Source organism: Gekko japonicus, unplaced genomic scaffold (genome assembly GCF_001447785.1).
Source record: "Gekko japonicus isolate JY-2015 unplaced genomic scaffold, Gekko_japonicus_V1.1 scaffold245, whole genome shotgun sequence".
NCBI lineage: Eukaryota > Metazoa > Chordata > Lepidosauria > Squamata > Gekkonidae > Gekko > Gekko japonicus.
Window position 1 is genome coordinate 580,177 of NW_015167537.1, and position 23,655 is coordinate 603,831.

General features: G+C 42.5%; 1 protein-coding gene across 3 annotated transcripts in view; it reads left to right on the top strand.

Moving 5' to 3' along the window:
• Window positions 1-23,655, top strand: part of MARCH3 (membrane associated ring-CH-type finger 3) — a 176,792-nt gene that overhangs the window by 101,360 nt on the left and 51,777 nt on the right. For all 3 annotated transcript variants that reach the window (XM_015413522.1, XM_015413521.1, XM_015413523.1), the window contains exon 2: window positions 22,459-22,702. In XM_015413522.1, coding sequence (XP_015269008.1) covers window positions 22,515-22,702 — 188 coding nt within the window. In that variant the 5' untranslated portion in view covers window positions 22,459-22,514. The remainder of the gene's footprint in view (window positions 1-22,458; window positions 22,703-23,655) is intronic.

The following is a 23,655-nucleotide window of genomic DNA, read 5'->3' on the forward strand; positions in this document are numbered from 1 at the left end:
TGAAGAAAGGATGAATGGTAAAAAGCCCCTGAGCAGATTTAGTAGTTGATGTGTGGCTTTGATATTCTGGCCACTTCATATGCCCCGTTAAACTTGTCATGAAATACCCTCACAAATAACCGTTCCTCCTCTATTCCTGGGTTAGCTGAATGACTTTATGTGGATTGTTTTATTCAGAATTATTACCAGCCATATTCCTGAAAGGTCAGGATGGATAGCAACTGTAACAGACACCTTGAGGGGGGGGGGCATTTTATGGAAGTCACATTTATGATGGATATCGAGGGCTGGATCCTGTGATCCACGGATACAAGGCTCATGGAACTTTCCCATGTTTCCCTCCTGCAAGTAGTCCTTTCCAACCTCAAGAGTATTTATTCCTGTGGTTGAGAGGCCCATGTGATGTATGTAGTTTGGGAGGATATAGTGCAGAGAAGAAAGAGGGTGAAACTGTGCTTCCCCCCCCCCCCCTGCCCTATCTCCTATCAACAGAGCTGCACTGGTGGAAGAGAAGAGTGTAGCTTTCTGACCCATATGACTATTACACTGTGCAAGTCCTACAGTCCTGGGAATAAATTTACCTAGGTAAGAAATGACTGCAGGGGGAAGGGGAATGGAGGAAAGACCCATGGCCCTTAGTGCCTTCAGTGTTTACACTATATTGTTAAAATGCCATTTTATTTACTTGTGATACTTTTAGTGTTTTTTCCTGTATTTTAAAGCAATTTCTAACAAAACCATCATATAAAAAGACCTTCATGTTGCAAAGGCATAAGCAGAGAGAAAAATCTGAGATGGGTGTTGCATACTCATAGACAGAGACAATGGGTGGCGCCCAACGTGGGGCATGAACCCACGACCCTGAGATTAAGAGTCTCATGCCCGGCATACTCATACATTGCCTGGCATACTCATAGACAACATTTGGAGCACAGAAAGTGATAGCAGCAACATTAGTGCTTTCTGTTGGTTAGGAACAAAGAATATAAAGGTGAGACATGCAGATAGATATATGTGATAGATGGACAGACAGATATACGGCATTAATGGGTATGCCAGTGAACTGAAAAGTGATGGGTAAAAATTACTTTGAATAAAGGGCGGTCAAATACCAGCATAGTTTATATTGGAAGCATGGCTCAGAGCTAAGGAAGTAGTGTGCTCATAGGAATCTGGCACCTATGCATTTATTATGAGGTATATATGAAGGGGAGGAAAGGTGAAAGGTGAGTGTGTGTATTCAAAGACATGGTTTTGAAGATCATTACAGCCTGAAATGTAAGCTATGGCTGAAAGAAATTACTCATGCTGGATAAGCCAACATGGCCACTCACAGCCAGCCTACTAGAGATCACAAGGAGCCTGCCACTGCTACACTGGAAGTAAGAAGATGGGAGGGGGAAGCTGCAGGACAGAGGGCTAGAAAACTAGATAGGGGTCTTCCACAGCACCCACTGTTGGTTGTGTGCATGGTACAATCAGGAGCTGCTTGCCTCCCTTGTAATGGCTTGAATCTAGAATGTTATCTTTCATCTGAGTTTTTTGAAATTTGGGCAGTTTTTGCAAGGGGGCTTGCGTGGTTCGATGAGACTGTGGGCGATGCGGTGGAGGGCTATGTAGGATGGACAGGCCACAGCACAGAACTCAGACAAAATGTGATCCACTGGAGAAGGAAATGGCAACCCACTCCAGTATCTTTGCCAAGAAAACTCCATGGATAGTAACAAAAGGCTAAAAGATAAGACGCCGGAAGATGAGCCCCTCAGGTTGGAAGGTGTCCAATATGCTACTGTGGAAGAGCAGAGGGCAAGTACAAGTAACCCCAGAAAGACTGAAGTGGCTGGACCAAAGCCAAAAGGATGCTCAGTTGTGGATGTCTCTGTGGATGTATACTGTCACCTTCCTTATTTAATTTATATGCAGAGTACATCATGTGAAATACCAGCCTGGATGAATCACAAGCCAGAATTAAGATTGCTGGGAAAAACATCAACAACTTCAGATATGCAGTCAATACCACTCAAATGGCAGAAAGTGAAGAGGACCTCAAGAGCCTCTTGCTCAGAGTGAAAGAGGAGAGCGCAAAAGTTGGCTTGAAACTCAAAATCAAAAAAACTAAGATCATGGCATCCATCCCCATCATTCCTTGGCAAATAGAAGGGGAAGCCGTGGAAGCAGTGGCAGACTTCACGTTCCTGGGATCCCAGATCACTGCAGATGGTGACTGCAGCCATGAAGTTAAAAGAGGCCTGCTCCTTGGGAGAAAAGCGATGGCTGCGAGAGTTGGCCTATAAGGAAGGCCGAGCGCCGAAGAATAGATTCTTTTGAATTATGGTGCTGGAGAAGACTCTTGAGAGTTCCTTTGACTGCAAGGAGATCAAATCAGTCAATCCTAAAAGAAATCAACCCAGACTGTTCCCTGGAAGGCCAGATACTGAAGATGAAGCTCAAATACTTTGGCTACCAAATGGGAAAGGAGCACTCACTGGAGAGGACCCTGATGCTGGGAAAGATTGAAGGGAAAAGAAGAAGGATGAGATGGTTAGACAGTGTTATCGATGCAACAAACATGAACTTAAGCAAACTCTGGAGCATGACGGAAGACAGGAGAGCCTGGCATGATATGGTCCATGGGGTCACTAAGAGTCGGACTCAACTGTGCAACTGAACAATAACAAGTGCAAATCAGTAATATTATATAAGGAATTTATATTCTATATAGAATAAATTTTGCATGGTTTTAATAAAGAGCACAGTGCATCTAAACCATAAAGCTACTCCTGCAAATAAAGAGATGTTGATATATTTCAGCCACACATTCTGCACCACACATACTCTGGCAACTCACAACATATGGATTGTATATATGGATTGAAATGGCAACTCACAACATATTTCCTCTTGGAAAAAAGGAAATTCAGATACACACAAACATGCAAGTGGGGACCCACAAGACTCGCAGGGGAGGAAATCCCATCCCCCCACTTTCTTACTGGACCTGATGCAGCCCCTGGGCTCCTTGCAGCCACTGCCTGGCCCACTCCCTCTCCTCCCTGCTCTCGGTGGCTCGCCTGCAGCTGCTCCAGGTGGACCCACTAAGACTCCCTCCCCATAGTCACTCTTGGTGGCTTGCCCAGAGCTGTTCTGGGCTGCCTGCCAGGGCATCCCTCCCCCACTTGTCACTTTCAGCGGCTTGCCTGGCATGGCTCCAGGTGGGCTGGACCCGGCAGTGGCTCCTGGGCTTTGCTACTACTGCAGCCACCAGGACTGTTAAAGGTAAGTGTGTTGAGTGTGCAGACAACACTTTCATATTTGGGGATAGAATTTAAGCCCCAGGATTTTTATAATGTCAGTTTTTTCTGCAAACCTAGGGGGTCCCCCAAGTTTGCAGAAATATCTTTTTAGTGCAAGTATGGCCCCAATCCACAGTTATAAGTATCTGCAGATAGGGGTCATACTTGGGAATTAGATATATAGATGGCAAAAAGCTAATACAAGAAGAGGAGGAGGAGGAGATTGATTTATACCCTGCCCTTCCCTACCCAAGGGAGTCTCAGAGCGGTTTACAAACTCCTTTCGCTTCTCCCTCCCCACAACAGACACCCTGTGAGGTAGGTGGGGCTGAGAGAGCTCTGACAGAAACTGCTCTTTTTCAAGAACAGCTGTGCCAGAACTATAGCTTGCCCAAGGTCATCCAGCAGGTGCAAGTGGAGGAGTGGGGAATCAAACCCGGTTCTCCCAGATTAGAGTTGGCGCACTTAACCACTACACCAAACATTAATGTAGATTATGAGCATGAAGCATTTGTTTAGGATTGGGCATTAGTTGTTTGAGTAAATGTATGCTTTTGTTAGAATAAACAGGAATGCATATTATATTGCTTACATTTTATGTATCTGGTTTATAATCTTGATGGTGATCTTTTCAAACTGGAGTGGATTGGCTGTTTACTTAAATGGGGAAACTCCCTGTGGACCACTGCCCTGGAAGGCTGCCTGTTCAGGTAGGCCATTCCTGCAATGCGAGCAAGTGGGTGGGTAGTGGGGAGGAGTATGACAAGGGTTCAGCTTCACCTCACTGGTCTGGCCCAGTGGGTTTGGTGAGGAGGTTTATGGCAGTGCCTCCTTGCCCCCTAGACAGCTGTTCTTGCCTCCATCAGGTGAGGGGGGAAATGGCAGCATGAGGAGGTTGGAGCCCTTTTCTGGGGCCATTTTGGCCTCCTAGTCTTCAGGACTGCTTTCTTCTTAAACTTTAGATATGAGAACATCTGTTTATCTTGCATGACTTCCCACTATATTGGTTTACATTAGAGGAAGCCCAGAACAGGAAAAAGTAATGAAAACCCCTTTCCGTTTCAATAGGCTAAAGTTTTGGGTCATCTTTGTCAGAATATCACGTAACACAATGAATATTCAAAGTATGATTTAAAGATACAGACTGATTGCTCAGAATGACTATTTATACAGATGTGTTACATAACTTAATTTCTATTCCTAAATTTCCCCAATTCCAGATGGCTCAGGCTAAATGGCAGTATTACAGGAAGACAGATAACTCATCTCTGACCTGAGTATTCACAATAAAAGTCAATGAGGAAAAAGGATGGACCAAGAGCAGTAAACCCACACCCATAGTGTGTGGTTCTCTGAATATAAAATAAGTTATGTGTGTGGTCTAAGCCAGTCTCAAAACATGGATAAGCTCTTGATACATCTTAAAGTGCCAGGACTCTTTGATTTAGGTATAGAATTATGCTTTACTGGTTTAGCCCAAAGCAAACTCCTGTGTACCCAAATGGTTCTAGACATACCCAGGCAAATACCAGGCAACTTGCAACAGTACCACCTGTGAAGCACAGAAGTATTTTTAATTCTCAGTGTGTTTTTTAAAAGATCTTTTCCAAGGTAAAATGGCTATACAAATAAGTAAGTCTGTTTACCTATTTAATAGGCATATATAAGAATTACTGAATAGGTGAGGAGATCAAATGGCCTTACATAAATTTGTGATGCCATTTGGCCTTGGAAAACACTGCTGTTCCAAATGCCCTCAGAGTTAAAGACGCTTCTTAGCATACAATGCTGACAATGCTGCAGTGCTTTCTGTACCCAGATAGGTCCCAGCTTAAGGATTCGCCTGTGACATCTGCAGTTTTCATGTAACTGCAAATACTGTTGTAGTGGCAGTACTTGAAGGACAGCATGGTGTAAAATAAGATATAGGGCTAAAACTGAATTAGATGCAAAAGTTTCATTTGAATAGAGATCTAAAAGAGGAAATGGAGAATGAATGAACAGACAGAAACTTGCTAGATGCTTCCATTAGTATTTTGGAATATAGAAATATCTCCCCATCAAGGATTCCACTCATGGAAAGGTAGGACCTTCATGCAATAATGCTGCTCAGCAGGAAGGTAGTAAAAGTAGCCAAATGTCCAAGTGTAAACCTAGTTTAAGCTTTAGCTTAGTCTACTCATTGTTTCCCCTGGAGCCCAGAAGCTGCATGGTAAATACCTTGTCACCTTCTCATTTGGCTTTTGTAGCCATACTAAAGAGTAATGTGTTAGCTTTTCAGTTCAGCCTATAAATGTGAAAGTCAAACTGAGGTCAGATTTAGAGGAAATAGTGTGCTACACTAAATCAACATGACAAAGGATCGAATGAAGCCTTTCCCATTTTTTGGAAATGCACTGAAACTGAAAGATCCTTTATCTATATAGATGGTAAAGTTTCAACGAAATACAGAGTCATTTGACTTTCTCCCTCATTGGAGGTATTGGAAAAACGGCCTTCAAATCCTCTCTCAGCCACCCAGCCATTATATTATTGTGTTGCTCCTTCAGTGATAAGAGAGATTTGCCAAGATTCATGATTCACTGAAGGCTGATCTGCTGAACTTGTGAGATAGCAGGTTCATTACAAGATGGAATTGACTTGTCATGAATTACACTGGAGCTGTTTATCTAAACATTTCCAGTTTACATTCTAATATACAAGAAGCATAAAACAAAATTAGGTCTTCACCGGAGATATTGCTTACTGATGTTTTAAAACAATGCAAAGCAATATATTAATGAGTGTGCGAATGGTCCAGTCTCATGTGTGGCATTTTAGGCCACAAATTCCTTCCATAGTCAACAATGGATTTCTAATTAGCATTTCTTACTGCTCCTTTTTTGCACTGCTGGGATTTAGGGGATCAGGTCAATATGGGCCAGGATTCTGTGGGAGAACTGATTCAGACATAAAGGTAAAGGTAAAGGTTCCCTTGCTCGAAAGCCAGTCGAATCCGACTCTAGGGATGCGGTGCTCATCTCCGTTTCAAAGCCGAAGAGCCAGCGCTGTCCGAAGACGTTTCCGTGGTCATGTGGCCGGCATGACTAAACATCAAGGCGCACGGAACGCTGTTACCTTCCCACCAAAGTGGTACCTATTTATCTACTTGCAATTTCTTGCTTTCGAACTGCTAGGTTGGCAGGAGCTGGAACTGGAGATAGGAGCTCACCCCGTCTTGTGGCACCCGGGTCTTGAACTGCTGAACTACTGACCTTCCACAGCCTGCAGTTCAGCGTCTTAACCACTTGAGCCACCACAGCTCCATAGAAATGTGTAAAAGAATTCTGAAGAAAAGTGCTTTTCTTTTTTCTGAGGGGCTTTTTTCACACATTATGGATTTCCTGTGGCCAAAGTGTACTTATTTAGGAAATTCATGTATGCATGTGTGAATATTTCTTGCTTGACATCATCCTATGCTCAGGATGGCTTACAAAAACTGCACAATGATACACACATACACACACACTCAAGCTGATACTTGAAAACAAGTTCAATAATCAGTTTACAACAGCAGAAACCCAAGCAAACGATAAATTGGCATTTCACATTAAAGGCCACACAGTTAAATTTTACACAGTTTATGAAGACTAAAAAAGTGGTCACTAGTGCAATGAAAGTCCAGGTTCCAAGTATGAAAGTCACAATGGAAAAGGTCCTGATCTCAATGATCTTCTTGGAGATTCAAAACAGCGTCCTCCAATCTGATCCAAATCACAAGGAAATGTACTGAGAGAGAGACTGTGAACTGTCATGTGCGCCAGTGTGGGGAGAGTGAAAGGGGCCGGTCATATCATGTAACAGTGGCACACATTTGCATGTTATGGGAAACCATGGCTGATTGCATGTGAAGAGAGGTTTCTGAAAGTGTCTTCCTAGACGGAGTTATACCCTTCCAAGACTTCAGTGGACATAGAAGAGTCTAACTGCTTAGGAGGACACTGTCAGTTGCGCTCTCTCTCTCTCTCTCTCTCTCTCTCTCTCTCTCTCTCTCTCTCTCTCTCACACACACACACACACACACACACACACACACACACATGTGATACATGACTATCACAGTTACAGAGTATAGCTAGGAAGTTGTTGGAATTAACTGAGGCCATTGCCCTACCAGGAGCTGTACAAATTAGTTTGAAATTCTAATAGTGTGATCCTAAGCAGAGTTGTACCTTCCTACATCTGGGATGTAGGAATGGGATTAGAAGGGCATAACTCTGCTAAGGATGGCACTGTAAAAACCCGAAGCTATACTTGATGGATCGGTATGCTGAAAATAACAGCTTAGGGCTTAAACAGATGAGATATTTAAAGTAGTCAGAAAACCTGTCCTGGGAGAGGTGAGGGGACATTCCTGTCCCAAATATCAAAAGTGTGTTCAGACTTCAGGACACTTATTGTCCAGAGATATCTTCAGTGAATATGAAGATTGTTTTGGACAGGGACCTCAATGGAGTACAAATCCATAGAGTTCCCCCTCGGAAGCATCCATTTCTTCTAGAGGACCTGATCTCTGTGGTCTGGAGATGAGCTGTAGTTCTGGAGGATCTCCGGATCCCACCTGGAGGCTCGCATCCCTACCTGCCTCTGTATAGTGACTGTGGACATCCTTGGTGGTCTCCTATCCAAGTACTATCCAGGACCAACCCTGCATAGCTTGTGAGATCTGGTGAGATTGGGATAAACATATCGCTGGAGCCCAGGGACAGTAACTTTGGTACAATTAAGAGTGAAAAAACCCTGCAGATACAGGTGTCTAAGCATTCTCCTTCCCCTCCCCACACAAAATTGCAGCCTTCCCAGGCTGCTATTCTTAACAAAACTTTAGCCACCATAATGTGCATTTATGTGTAATGTGTAGTTTGCCCCTCTGGTTTTATGTTTTTTTAATCATTTAGAATTAGTAGGATTTGCAATTCCAAACAAAAATGAGTGTGGTTTGTATATACTATCGGTTCTGCTTTATTCTCATTCTCTGTTCTGCTTGCCCCTGTTGTACTATAATAGTCAATAAACTATGCATGTAATGAAGTGATGTTACTTGCAAATGGATTTCATTATACAGTTTTACAAAGCAAAAAAATGGTCATTGGCAGAGAATGGTTTGAATTAAGACATACTGAGAAGTACAGTGACACATGGATATGCACGGGAAGTATGCAATGAATCAAGAAATAGTCACAACCAATTGCCTTATGCCCTTATCTAAAGCAGTTAATTCCACATTTTAGAATGTATTATTCTTCAGTATATAGACAAGTTACTGCTATAAGGATGTTGAAGCCCTGAAGCCATGTTCAGTTGCTCTGCCCAACTGAGCTGAAAATATCTTCCTCTTCAGAATTTAAAGCTGAAGAGATGTGATCTGAAAGGAAATTAGTTCATATTTCATTGCTGTATCAACCATATCCAGAATAACTATATATTGTAAATATTTGGTAGCAAGCAATGCAACAGAAGCATGGTTTGAATATAAGGGAGACCTGGGTTCAAACTCCCATTCAGCAATGAAATGGTTCATCTTGTGCCAATCACTTTAAGTGTGACCCAAGCTAACAGGTTTTAGCATAAGCGGAGGAAGGGTACCTTGCATACTACCATCTTGGACAAAGGCAAGATACAAATTAAATAAATGAGCACATTTTTTTTACTGTATAAATCAGGAATAAGTGCTGTTGAACATGTAGAACGGCAAACGAAATTTTAAGATATGATGATTTCAGAAAGTAGCTGTGTGGATTTACAGTAGAACAGCTAGAATGGAGTCCAAGAAAATTTTGGGGCTATAAGCTTTTGATAGTCAAAGCTCCCTTCGATTCTAAGATACGATGGTCAGCTTGAGCTCTATTTAATATATATTGTCATAAAACATATGTCTTTTTCATTATTTATTTGCAACTTTTTGTGGAGTATTGAGATAACCACAAACCTTACTGCAGCTCCTCACAAAGCTTTCTGTACAATGCCTGTAATCATGTGGTGAGGTAGCAATTAGCATCTTCCAACTTCACAGGTAAGTCCAGCAGTAATACCTTATTACTTCCTTCAGTTTGTGAATAACTGCAGAGGGAGAGGAGTGCTGGACATGACAACCATTTCCCCCCATGATTATAGGCACTGCATGGTGAACTTCTTGTAGGGCTACCAAATACACCACTGACTTTTAACTTTGTATGAGGCTCTCATTTTGAGGTGATCTTTTATTGTGTGCAAGCACAATGTCCAAGATTAGAAACAGTGATATTTGTACCTTCTGGGCCACCTTGTACAAGTGAAGAGTTCAAAGCAGTCTTGCAAACAGACTTGGCCAACTTGGAATATGTATGCATGTGTTAAGTGCTGTCAAGTTACTTCTGGCTTATGGTGACCCTGTGAATTAATGGCCTCCAAGACATCCTGTCATTAACAGCCTTGCTCAGGTCTTGCAAAATGGGGGCCACGGCTTCCTTGATTGAGTCAATCCATCTCATGTTGGGCCTTCCTGAGCACAAAACTTGTAGGTGTGCTTAGATGTCTCCCCCCTCTGCATAATTGTTCAGTTGCTACATACGAAGGGCTCTGCTACATCAGGCCTGTGTTCTATTTAGTCCACTATCATATTTTTCGAGCAGCCAGCAAGATGCTCTCAGAAGGCATCAGTCAAACATAAAGGCCCCTGTGATATTCAGAGGCCCATTGCCTCTGAACCATTTAGCCACTGAGTAACCTGTTCTCTCTTCCTCATGGATCACTGCCTTGACGTGGTGAGGGGGCTTGCATGGTTCGATGAGGCTGTGGGCTATGCCATGGAGGGCCACCCAGGACAGACAGGCCACAGCAGAGAACTCAGACCAAGTGTGATCCACTGGAGAAAGAAATGGCAACCCACTCCAGTATCTTTGCCAAGAAAACCCCATGGACAGTAACAAAAGGCTAAAAGATAAGACGCTGGAAGATGAGCCCCTCAGGTCGGAAGGTGTTCAGTATGCTACTGTGGAAGAGCAGAGGGCAAGTACCCCAGAAAGAGTGAAGCGGCTGGGCCAAAGCTGAAAGGATGCTCAGACTGTGGCTCAGATCATGACCTACTCATTGAAAAAATCAGACTTAAACTGAAGAAAGCTGAGGAAACCACTAGACCATTCAGGTTTGACCTAAATCACATCCCTGATGAATATACAGTGGAGGTGAAGAATCGGTTTAAGGGACTAGATTTGATAGATAGAGTGCCTGAAGAACTATGGACGGAGGTTCGTGACATTGTACAGGAGGCAGCAATCAGCACCATCCCAAAGAAACAGAAATGCAAAGTGGCTGTCTGGTGAGGTTTTACAAATAGCAGAGGAAAGAAGGAAAGTGAAAGGCAAAGGTGAAAAGGAAAGATTTACCCAACTGAATGCAGATTTTCAGAGAACAGCAAGTAGAGATAAGGAGGCTTTCCTGAATGAACAATGCAAAGTAATAGAGGAAAACAATGGAATGGGAAGGACTAGAGATCTCTTCAAGAAAATTGGAGAAATCAAGGGAACGTTCTGTGCAAATCTGGCCATGATAAAGGACAAAAATGGTAGAGACCTATCAGAAGCAGAAGAAATTAGGAAAAGATGGCAAAAATACACAGAAGAACTATACAAGAAGGACCTCAATATCCTTGACAACCACAACAGTGTAATTAATCACTGTCCTCGAACCAGACATTCTGGAATGCGAAGTCAAATGGGCCTTAGCATTACCCAACAACAAAGCTAACGGAGGTGATGGTATCCCAGCAGAGCTATTCAAAGTCTTAAAAGATGATGTTGTTAAAGTGCTGCACTCAATTTGCCAACAAATTTGAAAAAAGCAACAGTGGCCGCAGGATTGGAAAAGGTCAGTTTACATTCTAATCCCAAAAGGACAATGCCAAGGAATGTTCAAACTATCGCACAATTGCACTCATTTCACAGGCTTTCAAGGTCATGCTCAAGACCCTACAAGCTAGGCTTCAGCAGTACGTGGATAGAGAACTGCCAGAAGTACAAGCTGGGTTTCAAAGAGGTAGAGGAACTAGAGATAAAATTGCCAACATTGGCTGGATTATGGAGAAAGCAAGGGAGTACTAGAAAAACATCTACTTCTGCTTCATTGACTACACTAAAGCCTTTGATTCTGTGGATCACAACAAACTATGGCAATTCCTAAAAGAAATCAGGCTTGACTGTTCCCTGGAAGGCCAGATATTGAAGCTGAAGCTCAAATACTTCGGCCACCAAATGAGAAGGTAGCACTCACTGGAGACGACCCTGATGCTGGGAAAGATTGAAGGTCAAAGAAGGGGACGGCAAAGGATGAGATGGTTAGACAGCATTATCGATACAACAAACATGAAATTAAGCAAACTTCAGAGCATGACGGAAGACAGGAGGGCCTGGCGTGATGTGGTCCATGGGGTTGCAAAGAGTCGGACTCAACTGTGCGACTGAACAACAAAAAACCTGTTCTCTACAGAATGGTCTAATCTCATTTCTAAGCCATCTAAAGTAGTTGCCATTGCTACATCCTGCGGCAGCAAGTTCTTCAAGTTAATTAGGGACTGTATGCAGAAATTCTTCTGTCTATCTTGGATCTGCTGCCTATCAACTTCATTGATTACCCTATGAATTCTAGTGTTATGACAGAGGGAGAAGGGTTTTTTATCTATTTTTGCCACATTATTCACATGCAACAGTGATTTTTTTAAAAAAAACCCATCTATTTTCCCGTATCAAGGCTGCTTGTTTATGCAAGCTGAGTGTGTGTAGGTTCTGCTGTGATGCCAGAAAGAGAATATCAGATGCAAATAGCAGTGGGGTTTAAAATCATCTTGCTTATGTTTGCATCAGAAGGATATGAAAATACCTTGTCTTCTGTACAATTATGTAATGACTGCAGGAAAATGGAGTGGTACAAGGTCATATCTCAATTAGAAAAACCCAAAAATAGTTTGTAAGCCTCTAGATTTATATCAAAATGGATAATGATTAACTATGGTTAATGATTAATTCAATAATTAATTATGCTTTAATAATTAAACATATTTGAAGTTAGCTAATATACACATTGCTTGTTTACAAAACTCTGTGAATCTAAAAATTAAGAACCATTATTCACTATCCCAACACTTTCCTTTCCTTTCCTTTCCTTTCCTTTCCTTTCCTTTCCTTTCCTTTCCTTTCCTTTCCTTTCCTTTCCTTTCCTTTCCTTTCCTTTCCTTTCCTTTCCTTTCCTTTCCTTTCCTTTCCTTTCCTTTCCTTTCCTTGTATTTTTTTTCCTTTTGGTACTGAAGTTTGAAAGCTGCTTGATATAAGTTTTTGAGTTGCATTTCCTGAAACTTAATCGGAGGCTCTTGGGAATGACATGAAATAGGAAGAGCATGTGGATTTCAGAGTGCTTGAAAGTGTAGGAATACTACGGATGCATTATGTGCTGTTTTTAATAAAGGTGCTGAAAAAGCACAAATGGGCAATTCACACAAGAGCTCTGTTTCAATATTTGTATAACTTCTGCCTCCCACAGCGTTCAGCATAAGAGCTTTTTTGTCTCGTGAATCAAAACCCACTCAAGGTTTTCAGCAGAGGCTCAGAGGAGAATCTCTCCTTGTTGGAACAGAAATTCCCATTCGGTAATTGAATTCGTCAACATGATCGTGCTTCATGTGCTGGAGAAGAGAGCTCAATTTATGCACAGTAGTCAAAAGTGCAAGGAGAGTTCCAACTTGGTTTTCTGTAGTAAATGCAAATGAGCCCTTGTTGAAATTCACCTGCAAGCTGGAAGGCTACAGTTTGACATCTCCCTATGTTTGGCTATAACTTAGTAAGAATCTACATGCTTGCTTGCAGGCACTTATTGAGTCCTGCAGTTTTTCTTGATATCAAAGTTACATCTCCCCCATTCCTAGGCTAAAGCCTTCCTGTTGTCAAAAACCAGCATTTCATTGATGGGACCATTTGTTGAGTTTCCTGCAAAGATGTTGACAGAAATATTGGCTTGTTGGGATAGCCTGGATATGGAAACTGCCTTGTCAGATCACTGCCTTGGATTTCCAAGCCTGGAAGGAATTTTCCTCAGAGTGCCCAGCAGGGACCTTTTGAGTCAGCTAACATGATACCACAGAAAAGACCACCATAGATTTGTGTATGCTTTTGCATTTTGAACACACATTTAGGGGGAGGGGTTAATGTGATAAAAATATCTGTAGGATAATACTGTCATGAACTGTATTAATGAATTAGATATAGAGGAAGATGAAATATTTTAGTGGACTATTATTTTACTGTATGTGTTTGGATTTCTTACTCCACAATTGGGAAAAATAGGACACAAATCTGGAAACCATTGAAATACAAATTACAATTAGTCCCAGGAAATTGAAAGCACAGTTAAGGCTCCACTTCTCCACTCCTAGATGCTTAATCTCATCACCACAAGGCCTTAAAAACACAATCTTTCAGAAGATGCTTAGGCTCTGACTTGGGCAACTTTCCAAGAGGAAAGTCAATTACATAATTGTAGGTCAGCCACAGCTGTCTGCATCTCATTGTCCAGACATGAAGCAAGGGCACTGCAAGTTGATTGTTATGGGTCATATGGGACAAGGCAGTTTCTGTATTAATCCAAGTTCTATAGAGATTTGTACATTAAGCCAATATTTTGCCAGCCCAAAGCCTAAGCTGCTAGTGGAAGTCTCCCTGGAAACATACATTGGGGCGGGGGCGGGGGGGGAGAAGCAGTTTTTTCAGTTGCTGGCATCTCTAAACCATTCTAAGAGTAAACCAATAAAGCCTGTAGTACCTTTTAGAATGGAATGTTCAAGCTTCTTCTGATCTGAGTCAGGTCCTTCTTGCCCGTTGTGAGCAAGGAGTGTTCACCAGGCGGTTCGGGTTACTCATGGGCAGATCGTCTGTTTTCCAGGTTGCTTTCCATATGTGCTTCCCATGCATGTGTGCATACAGTACGTATTAACCCCTGTTCATCATCACTGCAGATTGTTTAAATGAAGAATAAATATATTTTTGTTGTTGTCAAATTGCAGCTGACTTATGGCAGTCCTGTAGGGTTTTCAAGGCAAGAGACGAACAGAAGGGGATTGCTGTTGCTTGCCTCTGCCTGGTGACCCTGGTATTCCTTGTTGGCCTGTAATACAAATACTGACCAGGGCTGACGTGGCTTAGCTTCTGAGATCTGATGAGATCAGACTACTCTGGACTATCCAGGTCAGGGCATAGGTATAAAAACTGTAATTAAAAATGGTATTTCTAGGGAATTGTTAAAATGAAGAGTTTGTACCTAGCAGTAGCAATGGCATAGGACTGCCAGCAACCTAAAAGGGAAAATGTCCTGTCCTTTTAATAGAGGCTTATTTATCAGGTAATGTGATGTTTCTCAATTTACCTTTTAACAGAGGCTTCAGTATATGCAAAACAGAAATATTCAAGAGGGCATTTTTATAAAGAGATTAGAACTGTAGTATGATGGAACAGCTCAGAGGGACACTTTTTATAAGGGAACATATGGGGGCCTACAACTATAATGGGGGGGGGGAAATCCCTCTGCTCACTCTCCAGTTTGTAGAAATGTGTGTTTTGTGACTGCATGGCCCCAATCCACAGATAAGTATTCACAGATTGGACCATGTGACTATTACCGTGTTTCCCCGAAAATAAGACACTGTCTTATATTTATTTTTTTCACAAGAAGACACACTAGGGCTTATACCACAAATGCATAGAAATCCTGCTAGGGTTTATTTTTGGGGTAGGTCTTATTTTCGGGGAAACAGGGTAGTTATACTGATAGAATTGTAGTCTTTTTAAGTGTTTATTGTATGTATCACTTTGCTTTTACTGCATTGTTTTCTAGCTTTGTAACCCACTTTTTTCTTCATGATATGCTCTCTATTTCTTAGTTTTTTGTTCACGTTGTTTTCTAATTCTGCAATCCTAGTCCTAGTGCATTGTTCATTGAAAGTTTTGCGCTGATTGTATTGCTTTTTATATTTTGAGATCTTGAGTCTCACTGAGAAAGGTGGGCTATAAATAAAGAAAATAAATAAATTTAAGCAGGAGACCTGTGATAACATTGGGGAGTTTCACATTCTTTGTCCTATCCCTTACTGGGGCCTTCTACTTACCTGCCACCTGCCTGTCTGCAGCTCCACTGTCGTCAGCTTCTTGGCTCACATGGGTGTCTATGTGTGCAGTGTAATTGACTCCAGTGCCTCTAGATATCCCTTCCTCCTCCTTTTCTCCCTGCCTGTCCTCCTGCCTGCCTAACTCATGCTACATCCCCCCTTCTTCCGTTCTGTCTGCATACCTCCCTCCCTGCCTGATTCATGCAGTGGTGTTCTGGCTCCCTTTGCCCACCTGCTTTCCTACCCAGCTCAGGAAGTAGCAGCTCCTGCTCCCTCCTCCTCCACCCGCTTCCAGGCTGTGGGGACGCTCCTATATATTGTTTGGTCAGGCAGAGACAGTGCTCTTCTGTTTGGGGGATTCAAAACCCCTCTGCCTTTCTCTCTCTCTCTCTCTATCTTTTTAACTTTTCACATTTTTCTACAAACCTGGAGCGGCCCCCAGGTCTACAGAAGAATACCCACTATCCGAACCTGGGCCCATTCTCTGGTTTTTCTATCCACATGGGGGCCAGGTTGAGAATTAGATACATGTGAGGACCCACAATACTCACAGGGGATCCCCTGCCCCCTTATTCTTCCCCACCTGGTCACTGCTCACTGCAGCTCTCAGTCGTCGTCCCCCCCATTACCACCACCACTGTTGACACTTGGCCCAGCAAGGTTCCTAGCCTCTGCTCCTGGGCTTGCTGCAGCATCCCTTCCCTCCACTTTGTCACTGCTGCTGACCTTGGGCCTGGTGAGACTCCCAGCCTGTATTGCCAGGTCTGTTGTGGCTTCCCTTCCTCCTACTTCACTGCCGCCGCCGCTGACCAGTGTTCCCTCTAAGCTGAGTTAGTGTGAGCTAGCTCACCGTTTTTTAGCCTCCGACTCACCGATTTTTGCCTTCGCTCAGGAAGGATGGGCTCCAGAGCGAACTAATTTATGCAGTGGCCAAATCGCTAGCTCACAACTTTCATGCCAGTTGCTCACAAAGTAGAATTTTTGCTCATGAGACTCCCCAGCTTAGAGGGGACATTGCCGCTGACCCTGGGCTCCCAACCTCAGCTGCCAGGCCCATGGTGGCTTCCCTTCCCCCTGCTTTGCTGCCACTGCTGACCCTGGGTGTGGCAAGGCTCCTAGCCTCTGCTGCTGGGGGCCCACTGTGGTTTCCTTCCCCCACATTGCAGCTCTCATCCCCAGGCCTTTCCAGGCTCCCAGCTGCCACTGCCAAAGAGATGGTAAGTTTTTACATTGCACATGCGAGGCAACACTTTTGGCAGTTTTGGGAGGAGGGATTTACGTCCCCCAAAGTAATTTTTAAGGATTTCAGGGTGGTGTGGGGGAGTCCCCCAGTTTTAGAGAAGTATCTGTTTTCTTTCTGTGTGGCCCTGATCCATGGCTTTAGATAACCGCAGGTGGGGGTCACATGTGGCTATTAGATATATAGATTCTAGAAGGCAAGTATGCCTCACTTTTTATCTCATCCAGTCTTATCCAGCAGAAATTACTCAATCAGTCGTTGCCTCAGCCCTTTTCTGTGCAACACTGGGTTACTATTTTCTTGCCTCACAGGAGAGTTAATTCATTAGCTCAGAGGTCGATTCGGGGGGATTGTGGGGGATCACCGTTCCCCTGGGTGAGGTGTGGGGGGCGGGGCACATGACAAAGCCCCGCCCCCTGCTTCCAGCCACCCTGCTTCCAGCCCTTATTCAGCCAGGAGGAGGCAGGAGAAGAGGGAGGGTAAGTTGCTTCCTCCCCGCCTCCTCAACGGGGGCTTGGCGAGAGCTGAAACCAGGGCGGCCGCCAGAATTGTTGGGGGGAGGGAGTGAAAACAAAGTATAAATGCCTGGATTTTCTGTGTATTTTCCGTAGCAATGTGGTCATCTGCCCCCATGCTTGGTTTATAGCTGGTTTTGGTTTATAGCTGGTTTTGGTTTATAGCTGTTTTTTCTCCCTGGAATTGCCTACCAATGTTCCCTCTAAGCTGTGGAGTCTTGTGAGCAAAATTTCTACTTTGTGAGCCACTGGCATTAAAGCTGTGAGCGAGTGATTTGGCTACTGCATCAGTTAGTTTGCCTCTGGAGCCCTCCTTCCTGAGTGAAGAGAAAAATATGTGAGCCAGAGGCTTAAAAGCTGTGAGCTAGCTCACACTAACTCAGCTTAGAGGGAACACTCCTGGTAACTGGAATATGAATAGCTACATATTTTGTACTTCATCTATTACCAAACAGCTTTCCTTTTTGGCACTCTGGTACTAGGTCGTCACTGATGTGCTTGTTGTTGCTTTTCTCTCAACAAACCAGTTACTGAAAATAGATAAAATTGTGTTGAACTTCTATCCTTTTTACCTGACGTGGGTGGTTTGCTTGTTTTCCCCCACATGTGCCATCAGATAGGCTCGCCCGCTCTGAGTTGGCAATACCTTGGAGAATTTGGGGGTGGAGCCTGGGTGGTGGGTTTAGATTCAGAGGAATTAGCTGTGTTAGTCTGTTGCTGCAAAATAGTCCAAGAGTTCAAATAGCACCTTTAAGACTAACAAATAGCACCTTTAAGACTAGCCTTTAAGACTAAGACTGAGTGGTGGGTGTGGCCTTATGACACACTTCCGGTGATGCCAGGGGGGGTGGCATATGCTAATGAGTTATGGCATTTTGAACACACACACAGATTGGTTGATTTTCAGTTTTGCATCACAGTTTGTGGGATGAAATGACGTCTGGTTTTCCTGTGCTGTCTGCATTTCTGTGTCACAGTAAAATGGATCATGATCAAGTCACAAAGTGTTCAGTCAAGCTCCATGAGAGGAGGAGACAGATGGGAAAAATCAGGTAAGCTCATGAGTGAAGAAACCAGCTGTGTCAGTTTACAACGCTAACAAGCCTCCATTTACTTAGATCATGCAAAGGGAGCTTTGACTCTCGAAAGCATATAGCCCAAAAGTCTTGTTGGTCCCTGAGGTACTACTGGATTTGAATAATTGGAATTCGTTATGACATCTGAATGCATCTTCTGTTGCTAAGGATACCAGCCTCCTGGTGGGAACTGGGAATCCCCCAGAAGTACTGCTCATCTCCAGACTACAGAGAGCAGTTCCCTTGGAGAAAATGGATACTTTTGGATGGTGGACTCTATGGCATTGTACCTCACTGAGGTCCCTGTCCTCCCCAGACTCCACCCCAAACCTCAGGAGTTTGCCAACCTGGAGCTGGCCACCCTACCCCCCCACACACACCTATGGTCCGGGGGGACCTGGTAACCCTATTCGTTAACTCACCACAAATCTGAATTCCAAACTGGGATTAAAGCTGCTTTAGAATCCCAGTTTTTGAGAAGAACTGAACTTCAGTTTCCACAGATACTTGCAATTGGACATCATGGAAAAATAGAATTTGAATGAAGGCTTCTGAAATCAGAAACATTTCAGTCATGCATTGTGAGTAAGGAGAGAGAGGTCTTGTGAGCATGACACTAAGTCATGCTCATGTTCATCACAAACAAAGCTGTTAATATCTGTTAATTAGTTCATCATGACAATCTATGCTCATGTGTTTCCTATGGAAAACCAGTTAAAGAATACAGGTATCCCTATATGCTTGGGGACAGAGTTAGGAAGAAAGATTTATTTTTGTCTTTGTATGCCCTGACATTTGCTTTGCCTTAGTCAGGGGGTTCTCAGTACAATTATTTTTGCCTTTTACTTCAGAGTTCAATATGTTCTGCTTTGTACTAATGCCATTTTCAAAAGTGTATTGCATAGGTCATTTTGTGAAATAGTGTTAAGAAAAGTCCTGTTGGAATTGCACAGACTTGCATTATTGGTTTCTTCCATTGCTGAAATCTTTGTTTTTTAAATGCATGCCCCCAATGCTGGTATTCATTTTATATTTTAATTAGGTACATAGGAGACTTCTAGAAGCCAAAATAATTAGGACTTAGGGCGCTGTGGTACCACACATAAGGTACTGAGATGTAACTGTTCTCCAGTGCCACGTCAGCAGTGATCATGGCCAAGCTGTTATCTCACCACCATAGTTCTCCGTCTGTAAAATGGGAATAGTAATGACTTGCCTCATATAAGTATTTAGAGATTTTAAAGTACTTTCAACAACAGAAGGGCTACATCAATTTAAAATTAATGGCTGCTTTTTCCATTTAAAAAGAAATGTTACCAAGCTGAATTTTTTACTTAGTATGCTGGGCATCCCATATACCAGTGCAACCAATTTTTTTTAAATTAATAGCACAGATGGATATAGCCACTATAGCAAGGAATTGGCTGCACTTTAATATTCTGCACTTAGCTGCATCATCTGGTGTCTGAGAAACGCTCTTAAACTCCTCAACTGACTGATGGATGCCTTTGTAAAGGGTTGGATGGTCACTTTATGCAGAATGATAATCTTGCTGCTGTACATAATGAGGTCAGTGAAGCAGTGAGCAAGGAAATATACATTTCTGTAGCATGGGTCTGTAAGCACAGCACTGTCTAGGCTATTTAAGTTTAATGAGGCAGCAACTGTGCTGCTGCATACTCTTGTTGAACAGTCTCAGCATGTATTTCAAAACGAAAATGTGGCTCATAATCCATGTCCCTGTGCACTCTCCTTTGAGAGACTGTGGCTCCTGTTCTCATAAGTCTGCATTCTTCTGCATCTCATTGTGTGCTAATGGTACTGGAGTTAGTCATTTGCTTCATTTTCATTGTAAATGAGGATCAGAACACTATTCCTTTTCTTTTTCTCTGAACATTGGAACTACTGTAAAGTAATGCATAGGCAGCATGCACTGCGCTGTAGAGAACATACTCTCTGCAAAGTAGTTGAAACAATTCCTACAATGAGAGTTGAATTTTTGGGCATTTATTTCTATTCTTACAAATTTTCCATTTATTTATTTATGACATGATAATATAGCATCCCTCATACCATTTTGCTTGGTTCAAATATTCTTTCCTGCCATTGATAGCTGTTTAACAAGCTTCAGTAAATACAGCTGTGTGGTTATGCCAATCAGTAATCAAACTACCAAATGAATAGCTGATTAGCTGAGTAGCATCTCAATGATGCTAGGCAAAAATAAAATTTAAAGAAAAATGAAATTAAATGGTGGTGTTCCATAGATACATTATATTTACCATGCTCTTATTATGCTGGTTGTTTTGCACATGATGCAGCATTAGTATCTGAGCTTACTAGACAAAGGATGCAAAACTCAAAATGTAACCATCACATCATACTAGTTTCATTAGAGGGAGAGAGGATGAAGAGACCCAGGACTGCTATCTTCTGCAGCAGCCACACGTCTCCTATACACTGTTCCCTCTAAGCTGAGTTAGTGTGAGCTAGCTCACAGTTTTTTAGCCTCCGGCTCACACATTTTTGTTTCAGCTCAGGAAGGAGGGCTACAGAGCTAACCAATTTAATGCAGTAGTCAAATGGCTCGCTCACAACTTTAATGCCAGTAGCTCACAAAGTAGAATTTTTGCTCACATGACTCCACAGCTTAGAGGGAACATTGCTCCTATAATGTGTCATTTTGCCCTTAGAACTGTGATAATACATTTTTTGAAAAGTCCAGGCTACAAGAATTCTCTGTCCCACTGAACATAATCAATGGGCTTTGTCTCTTCCCCAGAAATCACCTACGCATGGACCTTAAGTAGCACTGGAATCCAGCAGCACATGGCTCAGCATAGACAAACATCTAAAATGAACTGATGATGTCAAAATGCACAATGGACTGTCTTTCTCACTCATAGTCACCATCGTTTGTCGTGATATCAAAAATGGGAAAACTATGGTTGCTGTAGATGTAGTTTGCATCCAAAACAGTACTGGAAACCATAGTTAGAACCCAAAAATATCAGAGGGAAGTGGTGGAGCACTGGGAGAATCTAGCCAGACCAGGGTTTGGCAATGAGTTCTGGATAGAGATTCAGTGTACAATGTGTTTGAAGCATGGGTTTCCTGATTATGTGGATAATTTTTCGATCAGTGTTCTATGAAAGGTGGAAAACTGTCTTCTGTCATTATACCTAGAGGAGTTCAGGACTCCAGGTGTTGAAACACCGCCACCTGTACCTTGATTTAGGGTCAGAAGAAGGCACACATTTCCAGGGAACTTGGTGCCTACTGTGTATTTCTGCTGAATGTGTCCCTGTGGAAAATGTAGTCCTAAAGTTATGCGTCATAAAGCCACTGCCAGCCTTTGCCAAGTGCAGGTGTTATTTTCCTGAGCAATCACTTCGGTCCCATGCAATGTATAAAATTCATCTCTTTGAGGTGATAAGGCAAAATGAATCTATGATTTCTTTTTTAAACCTCCCCTTGCAGCATATATTGTTACTGCAGGCAGGTTATCATTAAGGGGGCTGGTGTCAAAAAAAGCCCCTCTGTCATTAAATGCTGTTTTTGGTGTTGCGCTCTTTGCTTGATGATGTAATGCACTTAGCAATAATGGATTATTTTCTCAGAGGGATTCCAAGTTTATTGTCTGCCTTTCTTTTGAAAGGTATAACTTTGTCGGTTTGTGGTCAGAGCCTGACATGGAGTTGAAATGAACACAAACTCAGGGTCCTTTGCGCTGTACAACTGGCGGGTGGGGAGACAAAAGGTTTTCATCTTTCCATTTATCACCAAGACATTAAAGTCTGGGGAGAAAAATAAAGCAAGGGAAGAATGCTTTTAAAGATGTAGCTAGAGGTGCAATTTCTCAACTCTACATAATTTTAAAATCTTCCCATCCCCTGCCAATAGCAGGAGGCTTTTTTTCAAAAGGGGAAAGAAATCCTCATTTCAAAGAGAATCAATAAGACAGTGTTGCGCGTTGAGGATCCTGCTGCATTGTTATTAACGATCCCTGCTTTCCCCTTTGTGTTAAAATTTGTAACAAGAAATGGTGCTACTAAAGTCTTGCTGAATTTTAATGACTTAAGATGTTGGTGGCTTGTTATTTTTTTTCTCCCTGGCATTCACTCTTAGCAGCCCTGCCTTTATGAAATTGTTTTCTAATCTTTTTTCCTAGATGGAAATCCTGTATGAATGTGGAAGCCATTAGGAGAGTAATTGCTGTCTGTTACCATGACAACCAGCCGCTGCAGTCACCTGCCCGAAGTCTTACCAGACTGCACCAGCTCGGCTGCTCCTATGGTAAAGACCGTGGAGGACTGTAGCAGCCTTGTGAATGGACAGCCGCAGTATGTCATGCAAGTTTCAGCCAAGGACGGGCAGCTGCTGTCAACGGTAGTACGGACGCTTGCTACACAGAGGTACAGTAGTACCAAGCCAAACCAATGTCCTGTTGGTCATTAAACTACATTGGGAAGAAAGTGAAGGGAAAGGAGGGGGCTGTAATTACCGGATTTGTGTCTCTAGTAAGACTTTGGCTTTATTTTTGAAAACAGGCTAAGTTGTATCTGTTTCAGTAGCAACTAGACTAGAAGCTGCTATTCTGCATGTTCACTTTTTTTTTTTTGTATTCTAGGGCACATTTATCCATCAGGTTGCAAGGTCTGCTCGCTCCTCTGAGTTTATGATTAAATTGTTATGCTCATCATAACTTTATAATTAACACTTATAATTAAACTCATTCAGCTTTCCAGCATTATTCACAAAAGGTGGGGGCAGAACTGTTGGGAGATGCAGGTGGCAAAGTGAATAAGTCGCAGTAAATCCTCCTGATGTGTAAAAGAAAACTTCAGGAATGACATTTTGCTGAGTTATGTGTGCTGCTTCTTATCGAGAGCAGTCATTTCACTGAGGCAGTTTGTTATCTCAGACTTCCTCTGTCTATTCTGTGTGGAAAGAATTGTGGACTATTCTCCATCCATTCATGGACTGGCATTTGTACTTCCAGGGCACATTTATCACTGCTGGACCGTCCCCCACTGTCAGCAGAATAGCCTAACCCACAGCATGGGCAGAATCTGCATCGGAAATCAGCCAGTAGAAGTACCCAAGGACTGAAAGATTTTTTTTGTCAGCCAATTTATAATTTTATTTTTAAAAAACCCTACATGGGTTTGACGGTAGGGTTTTTTTGTCTGTTTGTTTTGCAGAAGGTACATCAAGCTGTCTTATATTGAGCTGGTACCTTTATACAAAGTTATGAAAAGTCATATTTGATTCTCACATTTTTACATTCACACTTTTAATTTTAAAAATAAAGTAATTTTTAAAATAGAGATTTTTTGGGTGGGGATTTTTAAAAAATCCAGGTTGT